Here is a 25,965-nt window from a genome sequence, read left to right as displayed (position 1 = left end):
AAACTGTGGAAAGTTCTGAAAGAGATGGGAATACCAGACCACCTGACCTGCCTCTTGAGAAACCTGTACGCAGGTCAGGAAGCAACAGTTAGAACTGGACATGGAGCAACAGACTGGTTCCAAATAGGAATTGGAGTATGTCAAGGCTGTATATTGTCACCCTGCTTATTTAACTTCTATGCAGAGTACATCATGAGAAACGTTGGGCTGAATGAAGTACAAGCTGGAATCAAGACTGCCGGGAGAAATATCAATAACCTCAGATATGCAGATGACACCACCCTTATGGCAGAAAGTGAAGAAGAACTAAAGGGCCTTTTGATAAAAGTGAAAGAGGAGAGTGAAAAAGTTGGCTTAAAGTTCAACATTCAGAAAACTAAGATCATGGCATCTGGTCCCATCACTTTCTGGCAAATAGATGGGGAAACAGTGGAAGCAGTGGCTGACTTTATTTTGGGGGCTCCAAAATCACTGCAGATGGTGACTGCAGCCATGAAATTAAAAGACGCTTATTCCTTGGAAGGAAAGTTATGACCAACCTAGACAGCATATTAAAAAGCAGAGACATTACTTTGTCAAGAAAGGTCCATCTAGTCAAGGCTATGATTTATCCAGTAGTCATGTATGGATGTGAGAGTTGGACTATAAAGAAAGCTAAGCGCTGAAGGTACTTTTGAACTGTGGTGTTGGGAGAAGACTCCTGAGAGTCCCTTGGACTGCAAGGAGATCCAACCAGTCCATCCTAAAGGAGATCATTCCTGGGTGTTCATTGGAAGGACTGATGTTGAAGCTGAAACGCCAATACTTTGGCCACCTCATGCGAAGAGCTGACTCATTGGAAAAGACCCTGATGCTGGGAAAGATTGAGGGCAGGAGGAGAAGGGGATGACAGAGGATGAGATGGTTGGATGGCATCACCGACTCAATGGACATGGGTTTGGGTGGACTCCGGGAATTCATAATGGATAGGGAGGCCTGGTGTGCTGTGGTTCATGGGGTCACAAAGAGTTGGACACGACTGAGTGACTGAACTGAACAGTTGTCTCCCTTTTACAGATGAGGAGACTGAAGCATAAAGGGTTAAGTAATCCACCTGTGTTCACAGACCTTGTGAGCAGCTGGGCTGGGGTCCAAACTCAGGGGTCTGACCCCAGACTCCCCGCTCTTCTCCACTCAGCTGTGGTGTCTCCTGACACCAGGGTTGGCATGTGATTGAAGCTTGAAGAGACCCCAAATATATGCTCAGGCCCAATGACATTTTTTTCACTAAGGAGTTTTACCTGCAGAGATTTCCATTTAGGATTCTTTTTTTTTTTAAATTATTATTTATTTACTGTAATATATTTATTTACTTGGCTGTGGTTGGGTCTTTGTTGTTATTTATTTACTCTATTATTTGTATTTACTTGGCTGTGGTTGGGTCTTTGTTGTTATTTATTCACTTTATTATTTGTATTTACTTGGCTGTGGTTGGGTCTTGGTCGAAGGCCTTAGGATCTTCCTTGTGTTATCAGGGATCTGTCATCGCAGTGCACAGACTCTGTAGTTGTGGCACATGGGCTTAGTTGTTCCTCGGCATGTGGGATTGTAGTTCACGGACCAGGGATTGAACCCACACCCTGTGTTGGATGGGCAGCATCTTAACCACTAGACAGCCAGGGAAGTCCCTTGGTTAGCATTCTGAAACACTTAAGTAACTTGAAAAGTGAAGTGAAACTGAAGCAAAAGATTTAGTCACTCGGTCATGTCCAACTGTAGCCTACCAGGCAAACATATATTAAGCATTTGTGTTTTCACTTTGATGTTAAGAAGATAGCTATAAACATGCAAGATCATTCTAACTAAACAGCCATCCACAGAAGCCTCTATCTAATTTCATATTCATAAATATTTAAAATTCATTCACAACAACAATGGAAGCCTCAACACCAGGCTCCACCATATAATTTTCTCTTTAAAAGGGGTCCATCCACTATCTAGATTTGACCACCTCTCTTCCTGCTGTTCTAGAAATGAGATGACCAGCTCTTTCAGAATATACAGCAACTGCCTCCCTCTGAGCAGCACCAGGCTTAGGAGATTTACGGTAAAGGCATGTTTCCTAGGAGGTCAGTACTGAAAGCCAGACTCAACCGGCAGTTTCTGGTAGAGACAAGCTCTCCACCCCATTGGAGCAGTGTACCTTTTCTTCGAGAGATGTTCATGTCGGAAAAGGCTCAACTGGGATACTCATCAGCGTCTACTGTCCGTCTGGGGTTTGGCCGCAGGCAAGGATAAAATGAGCCAGTCTTCTCTGGGCCATGGCAAACCTGGAGTCCAGGCTCAAGAATGCCCCGTACTTTCGCTGTGAGAAGGGGAATGATTCTCTCCCTGTGTGCCAGAAGTGTGAGACATGCATCCTGGCCTGGAAGATCTTCTCCACGCGAGAGTGGTTCTGGAGGGTGGATGCTGGGTTCCAGAGGAGGTTCCTGGTGAGTGTCCTGCACCAACTGGACAGCCCGTACTTGTTACACTACTTCCTAACCCTCCTGCAGACCACACAGGGCAAGGACCTGGTCTACCACAGGACCCGGGTCGACCTGAGCAGGAAGGAGGGCAAGATGATCCAGTCCTGGAATCAAACGCTGGATGAGACGGTGGAGCAGAAGATGCGGGAGGCTCTGCGTTGGCTCCAGAACAGCAGCCAGCGGACGAAGGCCAACTACACGCTCCTGCTGCTGCAGATGTGTGACCCCAGATTGCTGCTCACTGCCACTGATGTCATCAGAGTCCTGTTTCTGAGAGAGTGGGGTGACGCCTCAGGTAAGCAAAGCCACAGGTAGAGAGACCGGGGGTCCCTGGAGACCAGGAGCCTATGAAGGGATGGGAGGTGTGGACGAGCTCAGGTTGACAGGGCACTGCCAGATGGCAGGTGGTGGTGGGCTAGTTGCTCAGTCGTGTCCGACTCTTGGCGACCTCATGGAATGTAGCCTGCCAGGATCCTCTGTCCATGGGACTCTCCAGGCAAGGATTCTGAAGTGGGTTGCAATTTCTTTCTCCACGGGAACTTCCCAGGATAGAGCTCAGGTCTCACCTGCATTGTAGGCAGATTCTTTACCGACTGAGCCACCATCGTGGTGCCTGGTCCTGTTGACTGAAGGAGAAGCTGCTGAAATGTGACTTCCTTCTGGAAAATGAGAAATGACACATGCAGAAGGAACTTTCAGCTGTCAAGTGTGGCTCAGGGACTTCTTCATCCCTGAAGCCCAGAAGTGGCTTGTCCCTCTGTCTCTGCTCATTAGTGCCAGGCTGTTCCCCGCCTCAGTGCATTCAGGATTGAAGTGGGTTTGGGAGGGGGTTAAGGTTACTGCTGACTTGTTTGGCCCTTCAGTTTGCACTGCACGGAAACCAGGCCAAGAGGTCCAAACCTAGGACTTTTCTCCATTCAGTCAAAGTGTTAGTCGCTCAGTCGTGTCCTACTCTTTGCGATCCCATGGACTGTAGCCCACCAGGCTCCTCTGTCCATGGGATGCTCCAGGCAAGAACACTGAAGTGGGTTGCCATTCCCTTATCCAGGGGATCTTCTTGACTGAGGGATCGAACCTGGGTCTCCTGCATGGCAAGCAGATTCTTTACCGCCTGAGCCACCAGGGAAGCCCTATCTCCATTCATTCCACTGTATTCCTTGCTTGGACATGAAATCGAACCTGGATGTGGAGTTTATCCAAAGCTGGGTCAGATGTTGTTGTTTAGTCTCTAAGTTGTGTCTAACTCTTTGCGTCCCCATGGACTGTAGCATGCCAGGCTCCTCTGTCCTCCACTATCTCCCAGAGTTGGCTCAAATTCATATCCCTTGAGCTGATGGTGCTATCTAACCATCTCATCCTCTGCCACTCCCAGCCCCTTGCCTTCAGTCTTTCCCAGCATCAGGGTCTTTTCTAGCCGGTCTGATCTTCACATCAGGTGGCCAAAACATTGGAGCTTCACCTTCAAGGAGCATCAGTTCTTCCAATGAATATTCAGGGTTGACTTCCTCTAGGATTTACTGGTTTGATCTCCTGGCTGTCCAAGGAACTTCTCAAGAGTCTTCTGAAGGCATGAAAGGACTGAATAAGGCTGGGATAGGAGTTCTCCATTATTGTTGTATCAGAATCACTTGGAAGGCTTATTAACACCCCGGTGGCTGTGGTCCTCCCCCAGAGCTCCTGACCCAGCAGGTATGATGTGGGTTATGAGTCTGCACTGCTAACATGTTGCTAGGAGATGCTGCTATTGGTCTGTGCGCCTCATTTTGGGAGCCAGTGGTCCAGTCTGTTGGTGAGAAGGTATTGGCCAGCTGGACTAGGGCAGCAAAAGCAGCCAGAAAGGAGGCAAGGGGGGTGTCTAGAAAGGCAAGCAGAGGTTTAGCGGCATGGGAGAAGGTTGGAAGGGGGCAAGAGATGGAGAGATTCAGAGGTTGTGCTCTTGAGAGTGGGGGATTCCTGCTGTCCATGGTCCTATTTGCAGTGTGGTCCTATTTGCAGACTCATAGAATTTCAAGAAACTTTACAGCTCCCCAGGGGACTATTAGGGGCTTCCCAGGTGGCTCACTGGGTAAAAATTCCTGGGTTGGGAAGATCCCCTGGAGAAGGAAATAGCAACCTATTCCAGTATTCTTGCCTGGAGAATCCCATGAATAGATGCAGGCTATAATCCCTGGGGTCACAAAGAGTCGGACGGGGCTGAAGAGGCTAAGCATGCATGCAGAAGGCTATTAGAACCTGATAAAGGCACTTGCTTTCTTTGGTGTCCAGGAAGTAAAAGAATAATCATATGGAATGAAGAAGTGGTGGAGAAAGTCAGAGAATCCCATCAGTTAGGTTAGAGATTGACCAGTCCAGCACCTTTATTTTTGTAGGTAATGATATTGAAGTTCAGCGAATCTGAGTGACTTGGTTGTGGTCATCCGGTTGGGGGGTGAAAACCAGCCCTCCCATCCTAAGCATCTCCCATGGGCAAGGCTGCCCTCCAGGCAGGGAAGCAGATCTGTCCATATACACGCCCTGCTCTGAGGTCCTCCCCAACCGTAGGAATCAGCTCCTTGTATTTACAGGTCTCCCTCTCCTAGGGAAGCTTCTCTCTTAAAAATGAAATTTTCTAATTTGACTCAAGGGCATTTATTCATATCACCGAAGAAAATTAAAAGTGCTTCGAAAAAGCGATCCCTCTTTCAACTCCTGCCTCTTTTTCTCTCTCTTGTCCTCCTTTCCTCTCTCTGTCTCTATCCTTATGTATATAGAAAACTGATGAGGTTTATAGTGCAGGCAGAGTGGCAAAGGCTAACAGAGGCTTTCTGTGACTTTTGTGTAGAAACTCAGAGGCCCCTAAATAAAAACAGACATGACTGGCCTGGTCTGTTTTGTGTAGATTTAAGAGAAACCGGTAGACCTGAAGCCACTTTTCTTCAGCACTTCCTCTCCATGCACCCGCTTCAAGGGCCGCTCGTCTTGGTCTTTTGTTCTTTAGGGACTGACCCAGACTTTACCAACATATTTTTAATCCCTGAGAAAGGCCACGTACACTCGTGCGACACCTCACAAGTCTGCTGGGCAGCCAGAACCAGGCACACAACCTTCCCGTTGTCCAAAGCTGCAGGAAAAGCAAGCTTGCATGACCTTGTGCAGCGGGGAGCAGCCACTGCTGGTAAGTCCGCTGGTGGCAGGAAAGCCCGAGGGGAGGGGTCCCCAAGGACCTGGAGGGGCTGGCAGGTGATGGCATCTGAGGAGGACAGATGTGGGCAACTCACACTCATTTGTTGTCTACAAAGTGGGCTGGGCACTCTGGTGTTTATTCCCTCATTTAATCCCATGTCTGGTAAGTGGGCTTCTCCAATGGCTCAGTGGGTAAAGAATACGGCTGCAATGCAGGAGACACAGGTGACGCAGGTTTGATCCCTGAGTCAGGAAGATCCCCTGAAGGAGGAAAATGGCAGCCCACTCCAGTCTTCTTGCCAGGAGAATCCCATGGACAGAGGAGCCTGGTGGGCTAATCCACGGGGTCACAGAATTGGGCGCAAGTGAGCAACTGAGCGTGCACACGCTCACTGGTGGGGTGAGAAACAAGGATGATAATCAGTCGGTGTGATCCTAAGTCTTCCTCTGCACCAGATTGTACCCCTCGGTCTAGTCCCCCGACTTCTGGTACAGGGAGGGGGAGGGGCACCTCCAGGATCCAGCCCACCAGGAGCTATTTTTGCAGCACTGGATTCAGTCTTTTTATTTATTTGTTTGGCTCTGTGAGGTCTTAGTTGTGGCATGTGGGATCTTTAGTTGTGGCATGAGAGACCTAGTTCCCTGACCAGGGATTGAACTCAGGCTCCTGGAGTGGGAGTGCAGTCTTTACCACTGGGCCACGAGGGCTGTCCCTGGATTCAGTCTTGAGGTGGAAATAAGAGCAGTGGGGAATTGGGCTCTGACCTTAAGGCTGTCCTCAGTTGGTTTTTGAATCAAGACACATACATGGAATAAATATAGGAAACATAAAGCATAGGTTCTAAAACACTTTTTATATGGAAAATATGAAGTTTCAAAAAATAGGTTTGTTTTTGTTGTTCAGTTACTAAGTCGTGTCTGATTCTTTGTGTCCTCATGGACTGTATCACACCAGGCTCCTTCCTCTCTCTTCCCCTGTCTCCTGGAGCTTGCTTAAACTCCTGTCCATCGAGTCGATGATGCCATACAACCATCTCATCCTTTGTTGCCCCCTTCTCCTCCTGCCTTCCATCTTTCCTGGCATCAGGGTCTGTTCCAAGGAGGTAGAACAGTGTAATTGTCACCCATGTTAACTGTCTTCCAGGCTCAATAATTGTTACCATCTTGTCCATCTTATTTCGCCCACCCCTCTCTTTTGAAATTGTCTGAGGCTTTTTCTTGTTGAGATCCTTTAAAGGGAACTTTGGACACCATGCCTTTTCACCAGCAGGGCAGTTTTCATGCTGCAGATGTCACCTTGAGCTGGGAACGCTGAAAACTGCTTGGTTTTCAGCTTGGTTAGGGGAAATGGTATTTTCACTTTGGCAGAAGAAATGACCAAAGGTCAGTGGCCTCAGGGTAGACTCTGATGAGCTCTGTTTTGGTGGGGGAGCTTTTGGCAAGGACTTGTTTTGGGCCTGGTGGTGGTGGTAGTTTAGTTGCCAAGTCGTGTCTGACTTTTTTGCAACCCCGCATAGAGTCGGACCCTATTGAGCGACTAAGCACACATACGGATGAGCTGTAGCCCACCAGACCCCTCTGTCCATTGGATTTCCCAGGCGAGGATACCGGAGTGGGTTGACATTTTCTTCTCCAGGGGATCTTCCTGGCCAAGGGACTGAACATTGGTCTCCTGCATTGCAGGCAGATTCTGTACTGGCTGAGCCACCAGGGAAGCCCAAAAATGCTCGGAGAAAGCACACGTCCCTGGGTGGGCTTGGACCCATCCCAAAGATGCCCCAGCTGTGCCCCCTTCCCCGGATTCCCTCTAGAAATGCAGTGGAAGAGTTCGCTCCAGTGTATTTCCGAGATGAACAGGCCATTTTCTGAAAAAGCCAAATCAGGCTTGACCCCGGCCCCTGATGTGCTGCTGGAGCTGGATACCGTCAGGGAACTGTCCTCTGGGGTCAGCAGGTACTGCGACTTCATCCGCCAGCTGCCCATCCACCTCTCCAAGTATATTCTAAGTATGTGGGGCCTGTTGGGGGGTTTCTCAAGCACCCCCTCTCCCTCATCGTGGCCCAGGTGGGAGGTCCCCAGGCCCACCTCTTGTTTTTCCAGGTTTGCTGGATAGGAGCACCTTGAACAGGTGTAGCTTTGTGAGCCAGCACTGGGCGGCGCTAGCACAGCAGGTCAAGACCGACCTGTCCATGCACTCCTTCATCCAGCACCAAATCACCTTCCTGCAGGTATGGCCTGTCTGGGAGGGACAGGTCAGATCAGCCTCCTTTCTGCCCAGCCTTCCTGTCTGTGGTGGCCCCCGACTGGCCTCCAGCTCCACGTGGGCTGCTTCTTCACTGCTTTCATGTCCAGATTCCCGATCACCATTGACTCTCTAGTGGGGAACACCCCATCTAGAAGCCCCGCAGCCAGAGAGAGGCAGAGCCTTCCCCACGCCCCACGGAGCTGTGAGCTTTCCCCAGGGAGCCTTACCAGAGCTTGTGCCATAAGAGAGCCTCATGTACACAGATGTTTACAGGGCCACAAAGTGTATTTTTAGGTTATGATGCATTGTTCCCTGGCTAGTAACCACCTCTGGCATTTACAGTTCTGTCTCTTGCCTGAAGCTTGACCCTAAATCAGGGGTTCCTGGTAGTCTGGTTTTTTCCCAGCAGAGGGAGGGGACAGGAGACAGATGAGGAGGCCCTGAGGCAGGCCATATGCTGGAGGCTGGGGACCACCCACCGTTTTTTAAAAAAATTAATTAATTTATTTTAATTGGAGGCTAATTACTTTATAATATTGTAGTGGTTTTTCCTATTATTGACATGAATCAGCCATGCCACCCACCGTTCTTGCTGGTCCTCCTTGGACATTTGATGTCATCACCCTCCTCGAGCCAGTCTGCCCATACCACTGGCCCAACTCTCCAGGCCCAGGCCTTCCTGGGCCAGTGCTTGTCCATCTTTCAGACTCTGCCAAGCACTAGTTTTTAGTTTTCTCTTGGAGTGTAAGGACAAAGAATAACTGTTTTCTGTTATTTCCCCCAGGGGTCCTATACCAGGGGAATAGACCCTAGTTACGCCAGCAAGGTTATTATCCCAATTCCGAAAATGACGGATGATGGGAAGCGCCTACGTGTGAAAAATCAGAAGTGGAAACTGAGAACGAAGGTGGGTTCTGATGGCATCTGGGGTAAGTAACTGTAGGGCGTCCTTTCTTACTGGCCATGGAAGGCCGAAGTCCAGGCTCGGGTCTCACATAAGGATGTCAGACATCAGAGGGTACAGGATAGAGCGTATTATGGATGTGGGGTATGGAGGATATGGAATAGAGCATATGGATGTGGGATATGGGAGGTGACGTACCCCAAGAAGGAGGCCAGAGTCCTGTGCTGTGTGTCCGTAAGCAAGTGATTTCCTCTCCTTAAGCCTTATCTTCCTCATCTGTCAAGTGAGGGCTCATTTGGGTGTCTTCTTGGAGTTCTTCCTGACTGCAGCTCCCACATCAGGTCCTATGTCCATGACACCAAGCATCTAGTGGGCAGCTGAGAGCCAGCAGCAATGTCAGGATCACTGGGTGTCCCCACCACTGGTCTGTCCCCGCATTTCATGGCCGCAGAAGTCTGTGGCTGGGGATGGGGAAGGACATGGGGGCAGGGCCTCTCTGAGGCTACCCTCTCTGAGGCTATCCTCTCTGAGGCTCAGCTGTCTCATCTGTGAAATGATGAGAATACTTGGTGGGGCAGGTAACATGCTGTGTGACGCAGCTGTGAGGAGATGAGGGTTGCTGATGCATGAAGACCTTGACACACAAGGCCCAGAGCGTGCAGCAGTGATTTCACATGTGCCTCGAGTTCCCACAAGTATGCTCTGTACTGTTACATGTACACAACATAAACATAAATCCCCGGGTTCCATGAAATGGTCAGTCAAGGGGCACCAGTGACTTTATTTTGCATGCATCTTGGTCCTGAGCTCAGTTTAGAAAAGTTGTGTTATCAGCAGCACTGGATGTTCACAGAATCAGAGGTGGAAGAGGAATCAGGACCCTCAATTCAGTATTTTCGCACTCAGGGGTTCCTTTTCTCACTGGTCGGCCCCCTCCCCATCACCACGTAGCGGTTGCCACGGCCTGAAGAGGAGGAGGCCGTGGACCCCTGCACCCTTGCCAGGGGGGAATCCCAAGGTGCATGTCTGGGACCCTGGGTCAGGTCGCTGCCGTCCTTTGACTGCGGGTGTTCCCTTGTTAGAATGACTACAACCTGTGGACTGCGTACCAGAACCAGGAGACTCAGCAGGTGCAGATGGAGGAGAGGAATGTCTTCTGTGGCTCTTACAACATCCGCATCCTCTCTGACACGTAGGTACTAGGCTCAGAATCTAGGGCCCAGGGCCCCTGGACTACCCACGCAAGCATTTGAGGATTCCCATGACCCTTGCTCACTGGAAAAGCAATCCTTCTTCACCTGAAACTCCAGCCCCAAGCCCATCTGGAGACTTGGTGCTTGATTTTTGCACCATTCTCAGTAGAGGGTGGGCTTTCCTGGGGGCTAAGTGGTAAAAGAATCTGCCTGTCAATGCAGGGGACGTGGTTTCGATCCCTGGGTGGAAAAAGACCCCCTGGGGGAGGAACTGGCAACCCACTCCAGCATCTATGCCTGGGAAATCCCATGGACAGAGGAGCCTGGCAGGCTACAGTCCATGGGGTTGCAAAAGAGCTGGACATGACTTAGCAACTAAACAACCACGAACTAGCTGGTGGAGGACGCTCTGCCCTTACAAACTTTGGGTACACTGACCAGCAACCTTTTGCACAATTCACATGCATGAAATCTTTTAAAACTATCTTTACTGTTTAATTCTTATTTTAGAGGTAATATATCCTCATTGGAAAAAATATACACTAAATGCCAGAAAATGTATAGAGAAAAAGAAATCTCTTCTATAATCTCGTCATGTAGAGATAACTACCATTAATATTGATGTCTATCATAGAATTCTTTCTTGGCATGTATAAATACATATTTTAAATAGAAATGGGGCTATGCTATACATATTTTGGTAACCCACTCTAGCAAAGTACTGTGTCTTTTCCTGTTAAATATGAAAATGGCATTTATGGTAACTATGTAGTGTGACATCATTCGAGTATGCCAGAAGAAGATCCTTTCATAATGTCAACTTCCTGACATATTTTAGATCTAGGACTTCACTCTTTACTCAAAAAGTTTTGTGAAGGACATCTTTTATTCTATTTTTGGCTGTGAACCTTACTAACAAATTGCATCTTGACCAAATAGGGTGAGGACAGAACAGATGGGAAAAGGCAGAGCTGAGTGTTTATGAGTAGTATGGTGATACGTGCTCTTTAGCAGAGAGAATGACAAGTTGAACTCTAGATACGACAAATGGAATGAGGGCAAAAATGTCAGGAATTGCTCCTTGTATTCAGAGTGACTATCCATCCCTGTTTATCCAAACAACCTTGCTTTACTCTGTGGTCCTCGAGTAATTAGTAATAGTGTCCCCTTTCATGATTAAAAAAAATCTCAGTTTGGACAATAAAATTTTTGGTCATCCTGCTCATATTTAATCTATTTGCTAATAATCTTATGATTGGAAAATTAATTCAACTCACCTTATTTTGTTGGATTTCATACTGATTGAGGGCAGGGTCCATCCATATCTTACTCATCTTTGTATTTCCCATGAGCACCTATTGGCACAAGACTTTGCCCCTAATGTAGTATGCTCACTGGATATTGGTTAAGGGAAACAGTGACAGCAGTGGGATATGCAGTGGGTATAGGGCTTCTCAGCTGTGTTCCTCTGAGGTTTTCTGTGAAAAAAGGTTTCCATGGTCAAATAAAGCAGAAAATGCTGCATACTCTCTTCTCTGTCCTGGGGATTTATTATACATTAGCAGAAATTGTTAAAATAGTTGTGCCTTTCGTGTTTAGGTTTTAAATCTAGTTGAAATGCATTTTTGTTACAATGTGAGGCAGGGATCCATCATGGCTTATTAACACTAGGCCTTGCCTTCTGCTACGTCCCTTGCTGGATGGATTTTCCATGATGGCATTGCTATAGGAGAAAGGCACTGTACTAAATTGTTCCATGGTTCTCTTCTCTCATGGTGCATCTTTTTCCTGGCAACTCAGGTGGGACCGAAACAGAATCATCCACTATTCTGGGGGAGATTTGTTAGCCGTGTCATCCAATCGAAAGATCCAGCTTCTGGACATCATACGTGTAAAGGAGATACCCATCAGGTTTCGAGGCCATGCTGGGAGTGTCCGGGCCCTCTTCTTGTGTGAAGAAGAAAACTTTCTCCTGAGTGGGAGTTATGACCTGAGTATCAGGTAAGTGGTCCAAGAAAGTTGTGGTCCTCAACTTGCCCAGGCTTAAACATAGCTTGTGGAAAAAGCACGTGTGCTTTTATGTTTTTTTTTGTATTTATGCAAAAGTTATCCTAAATGATGCTGACTTCTAGAATAACCCACACTTTTTTTTGGCAAGATAAAAACCAAAAATTTGTATATTGTTTAAACTTTGAGTGAGATAGATTTATAGCAATTATTAGATCTATTTTCTAGCAGAAGGCTATGAATCGGAAAGTATTTTCTTTAGTATTCTTATATGAAAGCATAATTTATATTTCTTTTCACAGATTCCTTCAGGGGAAAGTAGTTTTTTTGTGGGTGTGAAACCTGGTATGGAAGCCAAATAGTGATAAAAGTGTATATATACAAATATTTTCAAACAATATAAAACACTCATGTGCTTGTTACTCAGGTCAAGAAGTAGGGCATTACCATTCCCAAATCTCATTATGTGCCTTTCTCTTATTTTTTCTTTCTTCCTCCTGATCAGTATAAATTTTATATTTAAATTTCTTTATAGTTTTGCTACCTATTTATATATCTCCAGATATATTCACTACCTTTGTCCTTTCTTGAACTCAACATAAATGTAGTTGTATTTTAAAACTTCATGTGTACTTGATTCTTGCACTAATTTTGAGATTCATCTTTATGATATAGATGGCAGTAATTAACTTATTTTCACGGAGATATAGTATTTTATTGGATGAATACATCATCATAACTCATTTATTTACTCTTCTGCTGGTTGATATTTGCATTGATGTTAGCTCTTTATTCTTTCACTGCCATAGACATTCCTGTATGTGTTTCCTGGTATCCATGTGTATGAGTTAAAAAATTTTTTTGTTGAGGTATAATTGACCTATAAATTTGAAAAAAAATTTTTATTGAGGTATAATTGACATACAATATATTAGGTGTATGATATAATGACTTGATATATGCATCTATTGCAAAATGATTACCCCAGTGAATTTCGTTATATCCATCACTGCACAGAGTGACATTTTTTTTTCTTGTGATGCGAACTTTCAAGATTACTCTCAGCAACTTTCAAAAATACAACACAGTGTTGTTGGCTTGCTTTTCTATTCTTGCATCAAAACTACCTTTTTAAAAAAGACAGTTTTTATAGAGCAGTTTCAGATTCACAGCAAAATTGACAGGAAGACACAAAAGTTTTCCAATATACCCTCTGCACCAGCACATGAATATATTCTCTTGTCCTCAAGATTCCCCATCAGAGTGGTACGTGTTACAACTGATGACCCTGGTTTGACACATCATCATCTCTGCTTTCCTGATGGCTCAGTGGGTAAAGAATCCTCCAGCCATGCAGGAGATACAGGAGATGCGAGTTTGATCCCTGGCTTGGAAAGATCACCTGGAGGAGGAAATGGCAAACCACTCCAGTATTCTTGCCTGGAGAATCCCTTGGTCAGAGGAGCCTGGTGGGCTACAGTCTGTGGGGTCACAAAGAGTTAGACACAACTGAGCGACTGAGCATGCATGCAATTACCTGAAGTCTACAGTTTATCTAGGGTTCACACTTGGTGGTGTACATTGTATGCATTTGGACAAATATATAATGACACATAGCCATCATTATAGTATCATACAAAGTATTTTCATTGCCCTAAAAATCCTCTGTCCTCTACCTATTCATTCTTCTCCCAATCCCTGACAACCATTAATCTTTTTACTGGCTCTGTAGTCTTGCCTTTTCCAGAATGTCATATAGTTGAAATCATATAGTGTATAGATTTTTCAGATCTTCTTTCACTTAGTCATATGCATTTAAGGCTCCTCCATGTCTTTTCATGTCTGGATAGCTCATTTTTTACTTACATTTCATAATAGTCCACTGTCCAGATGGACCACAGTTTATTTATTTCTTCATCTACTGAAGGACATCTTGGTTGCTTCTACATTTTGTCTGTTATGAGTAAATGGCTATAAACATCCATTTACAAGTTTTAAAAAATATTTGTTTATTTAGTTGGCTACAATGGGTCTTAGTTGCAGCATGCAGAATCTTCTTTGCTGCATGTAGGATCTTTAGTTGCAGCATGTGGAATCTAGTTCCCTGACTAGGGATTGAACCCAATCCCCCTGTATTGGGAGCATGGAGTCTTAGCCACTGGACCACTAGAGAAGTCCCCATTCCTATTTTTCTAAAAGCGTTTATCAAATACCTTTTCTGCATAAATTACGAAAACAACCTGGGTATATGGCCAGCCATGCTGATAGGAAGTAGAAATTCAAAACATGCTTTTTTTTCCAGACCACTGGGACCTTGTTAAACTCAACTATGTATACATAGCAGGCTCTGATGAACAGATAAAGGCCATGGGACCTTTAGGAATATTAGAAGGAAAAGTCTGACAATGCCCCCCCCCCCCAATCAAAAAAATCATTTACTTATTGTTTATTATGTGCCAAGTCTTCTAATAACTCTATGGGATAAGTACCATTAATATCCCCAATTTACAAATGAGGGAACTGAGATAGCAGGTGATTCAGTAACTTATTTGAGATCACACAGCCAGTGAGTGATGGATATGGGAGTAGACCTCAGGCAGCCTGGCTCCAGAGCCCAGTCTCTTGACATTATACTTTGTCCTGTCACAAAGTCAGTATGAATGGTTGAGAGACCTCAGGCAGGTTTGTATATTAAAAAACAGTATATGCTTTGTGTGTGTGTGTGTTTAGTTGCTAGGTTGTGTCTGACTCTTTGTGACCCCATGGACTGTAGCCCACCAGGTTCCTCTGTCCATGGGATTCTTCAAGCAAGAATACTGGAGTGGGTTGCCATTTCCTCCTCCAGGGGATCTTCTCAACCCAGAGATGGAACCCAGGTCTCCTGCATGGCAGGTGGATTATTTACCACAGACTCACCTGGGAAGCCCTAGATATGCTTTAGAAATGCACATAAAATAGTCTGAATCCAGTGGCATGTTTCAGTTGTTCTGTTGTTCTTGTTTGAAGATCAGCTCTACCACTGAATCAGTGTCGTGGATTCTTAGTCTGGTGATTGTTCTAGGGACCCTTCCATCTGATGAAAAGTGAAATTGTTAGTCACTCAGTTGTGTCTGACTCTTTGCAATACCATGGACTGTAGCCAGCCAGGATCCTCTGTCCGTGGAATTAAGCCATTCTCTTCTCCAGGGGATCTTCCTGACCCAGGGATCAAACCTGGGTCTCCCACATTGCAGGCAGATTCTTTACCATTTGAGCCACCAGGGAAGCCCAAGTTGTGACAACCAAACATGTCTCCAAACATTGTCACATGTCCCCTGGGAGCGGATGTCACCCCTAGTTGACAACTTCTGCATTACTGTATTTAATTCTTCATAGACCTGTGAGATAATTATTTTTATTATTATTTCCATTGCATCAAGGAGTAAATGAAGTTTTCACCAAAGTTCAGTAGCTTTCTTAAAGTTACACCTAAGAGATGCTGCAAGTGGGATTCAAATCAAAGCCTTGGACTCTGAGCTTAATCATGAAACTCTGATGCCTTCCAACTACCTATCAACCTGAAGGAACTCTATACTGTTGAACCCTTGGGCCCTCAGAAAGTCTCAAAAACATCTCTTTTTTTGTGGTCTGATTCCTGCAGATACTGGGATCTGAAAAGTGGGGCTTGTATACGCATCTTCAATGGCCACCAGGGAACCATCACCTGCATGGATGTGTATAAGAACAAGCTCGCCTCTGGAGCAAAAGATTGCCAGGTAAAAGGTGAGAAAGAAATGCCTCAGACTCTCTAAGATGTTTCCCTAAGCCCATGGGTTGCCAGAAGACTTGTTTTGCTCATTTCTACAGGCAGTCGCTTATTCCTTCATCCATCTGTCTATGGAGCCACTGATCCATTCACTCGATGCCTATTGGTTGAATGCTAGGAGCTTAAGTGTAAGGAAAGCAGCATATGCCGTGGCCCTTTCGACGTGGCTTTCTATTTCCGCAAGAGCCTCGTGGTCTCCTAATGGAGACAGATACATAAATATATCGTGGAGGGAAGAGTAAATATGAGAATGACGACAGTTGCCTTTTATTGAGTACTAACTTTGGGACTGCAATGGGTGCTTTACATTATCTTATTTCAGTCTCATAAGCGTTCTATGGCGTGGATGCAGATAAGGGATCCATGACTCAGAGAGAAAAACAATTAGCCCTGAGTCAAAATTGCTAAGTGGTTGGGTGGGGATTTGAACCCAGGGCTGTCTGGTTCTAAAATGCATACTCCAGCGAGTTTGTGGAGGGCTAAGTCACCATAGAAATAAGAGTAAAAGGGAAAGTACTGCAGGCAGGGTACTGTTTGAGTGTGGTCCTGAGGATGAGTAGTTCTACATGCAGAGGGAGTGTGTAGGGCATTTCAAGCAGAAGGAACAGTTCAGGCAATTCCCAGAGTATGAAAGAAAATGAAGAATTGAGGGACTTTCCCTCTGCTCAGTTGGCTGAGCTGTTGTGTGTGGTGTTGGCGATCAGGCAGGTATGTTTGTTTGGGGCCAGATTATAAAGGGCCTTCTGTGTTGAAAATTGAACTTTATTCTGTAAGATGTAGGAGGCTGTAAATGCATTCTAAGCTGAGAAGTGATATGATGAAATGTGTATTTGAGAAAGACTGCTGTGGTGATATTGTGGAAGAAAGATTTGGAGAGATGGCAACTCTGTGGGGACAGTATGTCTTCAGAATATTTGAGAATAGGCAAGTGTGAAGTTATCGGATAGATCTGAGTTTCTAGGAGATGGTACATACAGAGGGCGGGGTGGTGGTGGTGGTGGTGAGATTTCCAGAAAGAACTGGCAGGACTTCAGCACCAACAGGAGATGAAAAGCAAGAAAGAAGGGAGAAGGGTGAGGCCAGACTTTATAACTCAGGCCATTGGGTACACAGAAGTACCACTGATGGAAATGGGACCTTGGAGGAAGAGCAAGGTAGGGGAGGGATGGAGGAGAAGATGATAGCTTGTATTTTGGACACATTGAGTGTGGCAGGCAGAAGAACAGCCAGCCAAAGATGGTCCCATCCTAATCCTGGAAACCAGTGACTGTGTCTCCTTGCATGGCAAGAAGGACTTTGAAGATGTACTGAAGTCAGGGACCTTAAAATGGGGAGATGACCCAGGGTTATTGGTGTGGGCCCATGGGTCATCACCTGGATCCATAAAAACAGACATTTTTTATGTGTGACCAAAAGGAGACTTGACTGTGGATGAATGGTCAGAGAGATGGAACGTTGCTGGCCTTGAAGATGGAGAAAGGGGGTTGTGAGCCAAGGTGTGTGTGGGGGACCCTAGAAGGTGGAAAAGGCAAGGACATGGATTCCTCCCCCCGCCCCCCTGAGACTCCCTAAAGGAGCACAGCCCTGCTGACACCTTGATTTTAGCCTTGTGAGGTTGTGCAGTGATTCTGTAAGATAATCCATTTGTCATTTTCAGGTTCTAAGCTGATAGTAATCTGTTACAGCAGCAATGGGAAGCTAATGCATTGAGTGCGGAGTTCCCGCAGATGCCCAGGGGAGGGCAAAAAATCAGTGTAGAAAAGCTTACTCACATAGTTTGGGTTAATGGTTAGAAACATGGTCTCTGGACCTAGACTCTCTGGGTTCAAATCCCAGTTCAATCTGCTCACCACCCCTGTGATCTTAAGCAGGTTACTGAACCTCTCTGGGTCTCAGTTTCCCCATCTGTACAGGAAGGAGTAATAACAGCTTTGTCCTGTGAAGATGAGTTAATGCATGGCAAGCACTTTGATTGGTGCCTGGCTCATGGCTAGTGTGGGGTGGGTGTGCACTGTGGTTAGTATTTGGTCCCGTGGTACTCATTGCATTGCCTGAAGAAGTAGGTTCTATGAGGGGCTTTAATGTTCTCATCACTGAATTTGTGATGCCTACTTTCAGTCTCTTCCTTCAAGCTCAGTTCTCCCACCACCCATGGACTCTCATATCCACCCAACATTTACGATATGAGAGATGGGGGCTCCAGCACCATCTGTGTAGAAGCAGAAGTAGATCCACACTCAGCTGTGACAATCTCTTAGAAGTAAAATCCAAAAGTCAGATTCAGAAATACCTTAAAATGTAAATGGAGATAGACAGCTTTCTCTTCTTTGGGGGTGGGTAGGAGGTGAGGGTCAGGAGACAGCATCTGGGAGGAATCATGCCCTGAACACCTGCCATGACTTTCCTGAAATCTACTCTAGCATCTTTCAGGCTTGAGGAGGAGGCTTGCTAGAGATGAGCTGTCCACCTCTTAGACCAGGAGGCTAAGTTCCAGAGTCAGAGCCAAGGTCTATGCATTGCTGGATCTCCCAAGGGCTATGAGAGGGGAGCCCTGGGTTGCACGTACATGGACTGTGGGTGAACCAGTGGGGGTGCTGGAGCAGGTGAAGCCTTCTGGAATCTGACATGATGGGCTCGGCTGGTCTCAGCCTCTGTGATGGGGTATGGAGCCCCTTTGGCACCCTCTCCATGCACCCTCTTTTCTCTCTCCCCTTCCCTTTCAGAGTGGGATATAGAGACAGGGAAGTGCCTAAAGACCTTCAAACACAAAGACCCCATCCTGGACACCAGGATCAATGACACCTATATCGTGAGCAGCTGTGAGAAAGGCTTGGTCAAAGTGTGGCACATGGTCACGGCCCAGCTGGTAAAGGTGAGGGGTGGGGACTGGGGGGAGGGGACTGGGGGGAGGGGACTAGGGGGAGGGGCTAGGGATGGGGACTGGGGAGCGGAGTGCTGCGGGTGAGAGGCTGGAGGACACTGACAGACACTGACAGACAGGTAGCTCCCCAGACCACCCTAGGGTGGTTGAGAGGCAGTCACCAAAAGAGGGTGGTCCTGAGAAAGGGAAGGGGAAGATCTCCTAAGAAGGGGCCATTCTGAGCTGGTTGAAGGTCAAGGCCCACGTGAGCCATGTTGTCATGGGTGGAGGTGGTAGAGGCTACGTTTTGACTGCAAGATACGTGGATTCAGCGGGGTCTTTTCACAGCAGCACAGGTAAAGTACCTTTTCTTCTTCTGGAACATTTGACCCTGATTCTGGCATGGGGTCTGGGAATGAACAAACCATAGTGATCTCCTCTTGCCTGTCTTCTGAGAAGAGAATGTTGGCTGTCTAGAAAGTGATCGAATGTTCAAACACAAGAAGTGTTCTTGCCGGATAGGCAGCCCCTGTCCCTGGTGAGTGGTGCTGAGATATCTTTTGTGCTGAGAACACAGGATCACAGCAAGAAGTGGCTGCCTGGCTGGTGGGCTTTTCTTACCAGTGATGTTACCGTGGTCTAAGCAGCAGTTACTGGATATCAAGCTGCCTCTGGTCCTGGCAGGGAACTGACACATGAGCCTTGCCCTTCTGGCAGCAGAGGAAGGAAGACTGTGTCCCTCTCAAGTACTCCAGGAAGGCAGAGTACACAGACCCACTGGGTACAAGGCCTCTTCTGATCTCCTTCCTTCTTAACTGGGGAGGGAGCTCTGGAGAGCAGGTTGCCTGAACCTCATCAACCTTCTTAGAGCAGACATGGAGTGGGCTCAGGCAGACTCCCAGTGTGGTAGCCCCAGATTGGTGGAGCGTGGCTTTGGGATCCATCTCAAGAAGCCTCCAGCTCTGCTCCTGGAGGAGTCATGATTCGGGCTGAAGATGGGCTGAGAACAGAGGCATCTTTTCTTGCAGACGCTCAACGGCCACGAGGGGGCCGTGAAATGTCTATACTTCGACCAGTGGCATCTCCTGTCGGGAAGCACTGATGGCCTGGTCATGGCCTGGAGCATGGTGGGAAAGTACGAGCGGTGCCTCATGGCCTTCAAGCATCCAAAGTAGGTGCTCAGGACACCCTGGCCAGGTCCCTGCTCCTGAACCCAATTTTCCCATCAGAACCTAGAATTCACTCTTTAGATCAGTCCCTACTGCTCTCTGCTGACCCTCTCGCCTCTGCTCCTCACGCATTTCCACTTTCCTCTTCTTCCACCTGTTGCCCAATATAGTCACCCCCTCTCCTGCCCTCCTTTGCTTCTCTTAAGAAACAACAATACTGTGTGCAGATTTTGAGAAGTTACTGAAAATTTACATTTACAGCACATGTGATAAATTTTATCTGTTACCTACCAAACTTAAGAATATTGGCGGAGCTGTCCCTCAATGATGCCAGTTTCAGTAAACTTAAGTTCTTGGAATATTGTGGTTGTGAAAGCTTAAAATGACCCAGGTGCCGAAGGTTTAAAAATAACTAAGGGCTTAAAGAAGGCGCTCCCTTAAAGCCTGTGGGCTCAATTCTCTTCCGGGACAGCAAATGGATTTCATTTTGCATTTCCAATCCCAGTTTAGTGATGGTGCCTGCTTGGATCCAGTTAAGAAGTACTCTGAGGTTATCTAAGTTTATTTGGAAAGGGCATTGTGGTCAGTTAATGGTTCTGCCATAAGCGTGGGTTTTACAGACTGCTCTATGCCACTCTTGTACTACATGAATTTTGCTTCTTCCCCTGAGTGCATTGTAAGAGACGCCAGGAAGCTAAGTGCTATCCTAATTCATTGAGAGAGTAAATGGGTCTTCCAGGAGGATCTGTTAGGGATAGTTATTTAATGAAATATGATCCTAGATTTCACTGTACCCTCACAGGAACTTCTTTTTCAAAATTAATTTTTAAATTTTTAAAAAGGTTTTATATTGGAGTATAGTTGGTTAACAATGTTGTGATAGTTTCAGGTGTGCAGGAAAGGGACTCAGCCTTTGCTGAGAATGTACCCATTCTCCCCCAAACTAACTCCCTTCCCATCCAGGCTACCATATAACATTGAGCAGAGTTCCTTGTGCTATACAATAGGCCCTTTTTGGTTATCCACAGAAACTTCTTGAGCAGGCAGACTGGCTTTGTGGGCAGTAGAGGGGGATATGGGCCTATATGTGTATGTTCTCTATCTGGGGTGTATAACTGCATTGTTGACAGGTGGGTAGTATCAGGAAGGGCCAGTGTTCAGTGATTTAGTCAACCCTTGGGTGATTATCGATAAACCTCTCAGCATTTGTCATCTGGCTTGTCCAAACTTGACCTCAAGGAGGGACTCAAACTTTGTGATGTCACATTAAAATGATAACGCTGCGTTTTTAAAACCTTCCGAGCATGATTCAGTAGGATTTAATTTAGTTGTTGGAAGATAATTGTTTCCAGCAAACTCAGCAGTGTGTTCATCATTTCATCAAACCCATTCTATTAATACTTCAGCTATGAGACCTTCTTAAACCATTCCCATTTCCACTGAATGACAGCCCAACACACCATCCACGTTGGCTTTTGATGCCTTGAACACTTACAGCAAATCCATAGACAGTTGTAGTCCATTTGGAGGACATGGGCAGTGTTCTCATTTGTAGGGCCCTTTCTCCCACTCATCTGTAGCAGCACTGTGTATATATAAGTGCTTGATTGCTGTTCAGTTGTTAAGTTGTGTCTCACTCTTTGCGATCCCACAGACTGCAGCAAGTCAGGATTCCCTGTCCTTCACCATTTCCCAGAGTTTGCTCAAACTCATGTCCATTGAGTTGGTGATGCCATCCAATCATCTCATCCTCTGCCATCCCCTTCTCCTCCTGCCCTCAACCTTCCCCAGCTCTAGGGTCTTTTCCAGTGACTCAGTTCTTTGCATCAGGTGGCCAAAGGACTGGAGCTTCAGTTTCAGCGTCAGTCCTTCCAATGAATATTCAGGGTTGATTTCTTTTAGGATTGACTGGTTTGATCTTGCTGGGCAGTTTGATCTCCTTGGTAGGTAGTTTAGCTGGACATAATGAAGTGTTAAGAAAGCAAATTCATGCTATTGATTTGTACAAAGAAGCCAAATTATTAATTTACTGCAAGAAATATGACTATCAAGTACACTGAACACCTTCATTCCATTTAATGTATACATTGTATATTTATATACATTATATATTTAATACATTAAATGTATATTTATATATTATATATAACATTTTAATATATCTTAAGTAAATTAAATATATATATTTACAACTTAAAAATTAAGATAATTCACATGACACAAAATTCACTGTTTCATGAGGTACAATAGAATGTTTTTTAGTATGTCCATAATGTTATGTGGCCATTCCCATTATCTAATTACTCAATATTTCTATCAGTCAGTAGTAATGTCCTCTGTTTCATTTCTGATTTTAGTAATTTGAATTTTATCTCTTATTTTTGGGGGGCAGTCTAAGCAAAGATTTTGTAATTGTTATATCTCCTTGGTAAATTCATTCTTTTATCATTATTATGTAATGTTCTTTTTTTGTCTCTATTAACAATTTTGTCTAAAAATCTATTTTGTGTTGTATTTGTATAGACACTCTGGTGCTCCTTTGGCAAGGAGTATCTTTTTTACCCACTCTTTCACTTTCAACGTATTTGTGTCTTTGAATCTACAGTGAGCCTCCTGTAGGCAGCATTTAGTTGGATCATGTTTTTAATCGTTTCTCCCAATGTCCGCCTTTTAATGGAAGAATTTAATCTATTTACATTAAGTGTAAAACGAACTTAACTCTACCATTTGGCTCTTTGTTTTTCTATAGTCTTTGTTTGTTTGTTTGTTTCATTTCTCAAGTCTTCTATTGTGGTCTTTTGGGGTGTTGAATGGATATTTAGATATTAACAGTGTATCATTTTAATTCTGTCATCATGTTTTTACTATATATTTTTGAATTACCTTATTAATGGTTTCCCTTGGGTTGCTGCAAGCCTTTGGTTGTTTTCTGGAGTTCCAAATAGTTGATTCTGACAGTTTTTGCCAGTTTTTTCATTGCTTTTATGGAAGGATGGAATTTTGGAGTTCCTTTGAACGCCACCATTTTCACTGACATCAGCTTCTGCAGTGGTTTTTTTTTTTTTTTTTTTTTTTTTATCAAGGAGGGACAAAGAAAGAGACAAGTGACATTTCTAGGGCAGAGATAAAATATGAAAGGAGACTGGATTATGCCAGAACCATGAAAACCACTGTTGTGTGAAGTATAGGCTTAGTTTTAAAAATACCTTGATTGATTTGATCCCGACAGGAATCCTCTGAAGCAGTTCCCCTTCTCATGGAAGAGAAAACTGAAGACTGAGAGGTTATTTTCTCAAGTTTATACAGTCAGTAAGAGATACGATCAGGTTTTGATCCCAGATTTTCTGATCCCAAAGTCTGTGCTTTAAATCACCAGGCTATACTGGTATATAGGCTGAACCACCAAATGTCACAGGAACCCACAAGAAGTGTAGGCTCAGCTCAGTTCAGTTCAGTTCAGTCGTTCAGTTCAGTCGCTCAGTCGTGTCCGACTCTTTGCGACCCCATGAATTGCAGCATGCCAGGCCTCCCTGTCCATCACCAACTCCCAGAGTTCACTCACACTCACGTCCATCACGTCAGTGATGCCATCCAGCCATCTCATCCTCTGTCGTCCCCTTCTCCTCCTGCCCCCAATCCCCAAAGTACTGGAGTTTCAACTTCAGCATCATTCCCTCCAAAGAAATCCCAGGGCTGATCTCCTTCAGAATGGACTGGTTGGATCTCCTTGCAGTCCAAGGGACTCTCAAGAGTCTTCTCCAGCACCACAGTTCAAAAGCATCAGTTCTTTGGCACTCAGCTTTCTTCATAGTCCAACTCTCACATCCATATATGACCACTGGAAAAACCATAGCCTTGACTAGATGGACCTTTGTTGGCAAAGTAATGTCTCTGCTTTTCAATATGCTATCTAGGTTGGTCATAACTTTCCTTCCAAGGAATAAGCACCTTTTAATTTCATGGCTGCAGTCACCATCTGCAGTGATTTTGGACCCCAAAATATAAAGTCTGACACTGTTTCCACTGTTTCCCCATCTATTTCCCATGAAGTGATGGGACTGGATTCCATGATCTTCATTTTCTGAATGTTGAGCTTTAAGCCAACTTTTTCACTTTTCACTTTCACTTTCATCAAGAGGCTTTTTAGTTCCTCTTCACTTTCTGCCATAAGGGTGGTGTCATCTGCATATCTGACGTTATTGATATTTCTCTTGGCAATCTTGATTCTAGCTTGTGCTTCTTCCAGCCCAGCGTTTCTCATGATGTACTCTGCATAGAAGTTAAATAAGCAGGGTGACAATATACAGCCTTGATGTACTCCTTTTCCTATTTGGAACCAGTCTGTTGTTCCATGTCCAATTCTAACTGTTGCTTCCTGCCCTGCATATAGGTTTCTCAAGAGGCAGGTCAGGTGGTCTGGTATTCCCATCTCCTTCAGAACTTTCCACAGTTTATTGTGATCCACACAGTCAAAGGCTTTGGCATAGTCAATAAAGCAGAAATAGATGTTTTCCTGGAACTCTCTTGCTTTTTCGATGATCCAGTGGATGTTGGCAATTTGATCGCTGGTTCCTCTGCCTTTTCTAAAACCAGCTTGAACATCTGGAAATTCACAGTTCACGTATTGCTGAAGCCTGGCTTGGAGAATTTTGAGCATTACTTTGCTAGCGTGTGAGATGAGTGCAATTGTGCGGTAGTTTGAGCATTCTTTGGCATTGCCTTTCTTTGGGATTGGAATGAAAACTGACCTTTTCCAGTCCTGTGGCCACTGCTGAGTTTTCCAAATTTGCTGGCATATTGAGTGCAGCACTTTCACAGCATCATCTTTCAGGATTTGAAATAGCTCAACTGGAATTCCATCACCTCCACTAGCTTTGTTCATAGTGATGCTTTCTAAGGTCCACTTGACTTCACATTCGAGGATGTCTGGCTCTAGGTGAATGATCACACCATCGTGATTATCTTGATCGTGAAGATCTTTTTTGTATAGTTCTGTGTATTCTTGCCACCTCTGCTTAATATCTTCTGCTTCTTTTAGGTCCATACCATTTTTGTCCTTTATTGAGCCCATCTTTGCATGAAATGTTCCCTTGGTATCTCTAATTTTCTTGAAGAGATCTCTATTCTTTCCCATTCTGTTGTTTTCCTCTATTTCTTTGCATTGATCACTGAGGAAGGTTTTCTTATCTCTTCTTGCTATTCTTTGGAACTCTGCTTTCAGATGCTTATATCTTTCCTTTTCTCCTTTGCTTTCCATTTCTCTTCTTTTCACTTGTCTTCTTTCCACAGCTATTTGTAAGGCCTCCTCAGACAGCCATTTTGCTTTTTTGCATTTCTTTTCCATGGGGATGGTCTTGATCCCTGTCTCCTGTACAATGTCACAAACCTCATTCCATAGTTCATCAAGCACTCTATCTATCAGATCTAGTCCCTTAAATCTATTTCTCACTTCCACTGTATAATCATAAGGGATTTGATTTAGGTCATACCTAAATGGTCTAGTCGTTTTCCCTACTTTCTTCAATTTCAGTCTGAATTTGGCAATAAGGAGTTCATGATCTGAGCCACAGTCAGCTCCTGGTCTTGTTTTTGTTGACTGTATAGCAAGATCCAAAGAGACACACAAGGAGGAAAAGCCTTCAATCACGAGGCATCTCTCCCAGTGCTGGATTCGCCATAGGTGGACTGAGGTGCACTTAGGGCACCAATAAAGTTATTGCAGTTTCATCTTGGAAAAAAATGAGAACTTTGTTGAACTTTCTTACATGTATTTTATACCTGACATTTATTATGTATCTATCCATCTGTCTATCTATCCATGTGTTAATCACATGATACATCAAGCCACATTGACTTCTTTGCTGTTCTTTGAATGTCTTCTGTGTTTCAAAGTCTTTGTTATTTTTGTTTTGCTAGTTGTTGGAGCCTTGAAAAGTCTCAGTATGACTCTGGTACCTTGGTCACCTTGGAATCTGACCAAGTCCAGATGGTATGTGGTGGATGTCACTCTTATTTGTTTTTTAACTTTTTATTTTATATTGAAGCATAAGAGTCAGACATGACTTAGCAACTAAACAACAACAAAAACACAGCTGATTAGCAATGTTGGGATG

At 45.0% G+C, this 25,965-nt stretch overlaps 1 protein-coding gene across 1 annotated transcript in view; it reads left to right on the top strand.

Moving 5' to 3' along the window:
• Positions 1-2,130: 2,130 nt before the first annotated feature.
• The window catches only part of FBXW10B (F-box and WD repeat domain containing 10B), a 30,638-nt gene continuing 6,803 nt past the window's right edge, over positions 2,131-25,965 (top strand). The window contains exons 1-10 of the mRNA XM_068977458.1: positions 2,131-2,802; positions 5,485-5,661; positions 7,481-7,675; positions 7,770-7,897; positions 8,699-8,821; positions 9,901-10,010; positions 11,812-12,012; positions 15,659-15,780; positions 18,547-18,695; positions 19,712-19,854. Of these exons, the coding sequence (XP_068833559.1) occupies positions 2,301-2,802; positions 5,485-5,661; positions 7,481-7,675; positions 7,770-7,897; positions 8,699-8,821; positions 9,901-10,010; positions 11,812-12,012; positions 15,659-15,780; positions 18,547-18,695; positions 19,712-19,854 (1,850 nt within the window). The 5' untranslated portion in view covers positions 2,131-2,300. The remainder of the gene's footprint in view (positions 2,803-5,484; positions 5,662-7,480; positions 7,676-7,769; positions 7,898-8,698; positions 8,822-9,900; positions 10,011-11,811; positions 12,013-15,658; positions 15,781-18,546; positions 18,696-19,711; positions 19,855-25,965) is intronic.

Source organism: Capricornis sumatraensis, chromosome 8 (genome assembly GCF_032405125.1).
Source record: "Capricornis sumatraensis isolate serow.1 chromosome 8, serow.2, whole genome shotgun sequence".
Lineage (NCBI taxonomy): Eukaryota > Metazoa > Chordata > Mammalia > Artiodactyla > Bovidae > Capricornis > Capricornis sumatraensis.
Note: the sequence above shows the minus strand (reverse complement) of the source record. Positions and strands in the feature narration are given on the sequence as shown.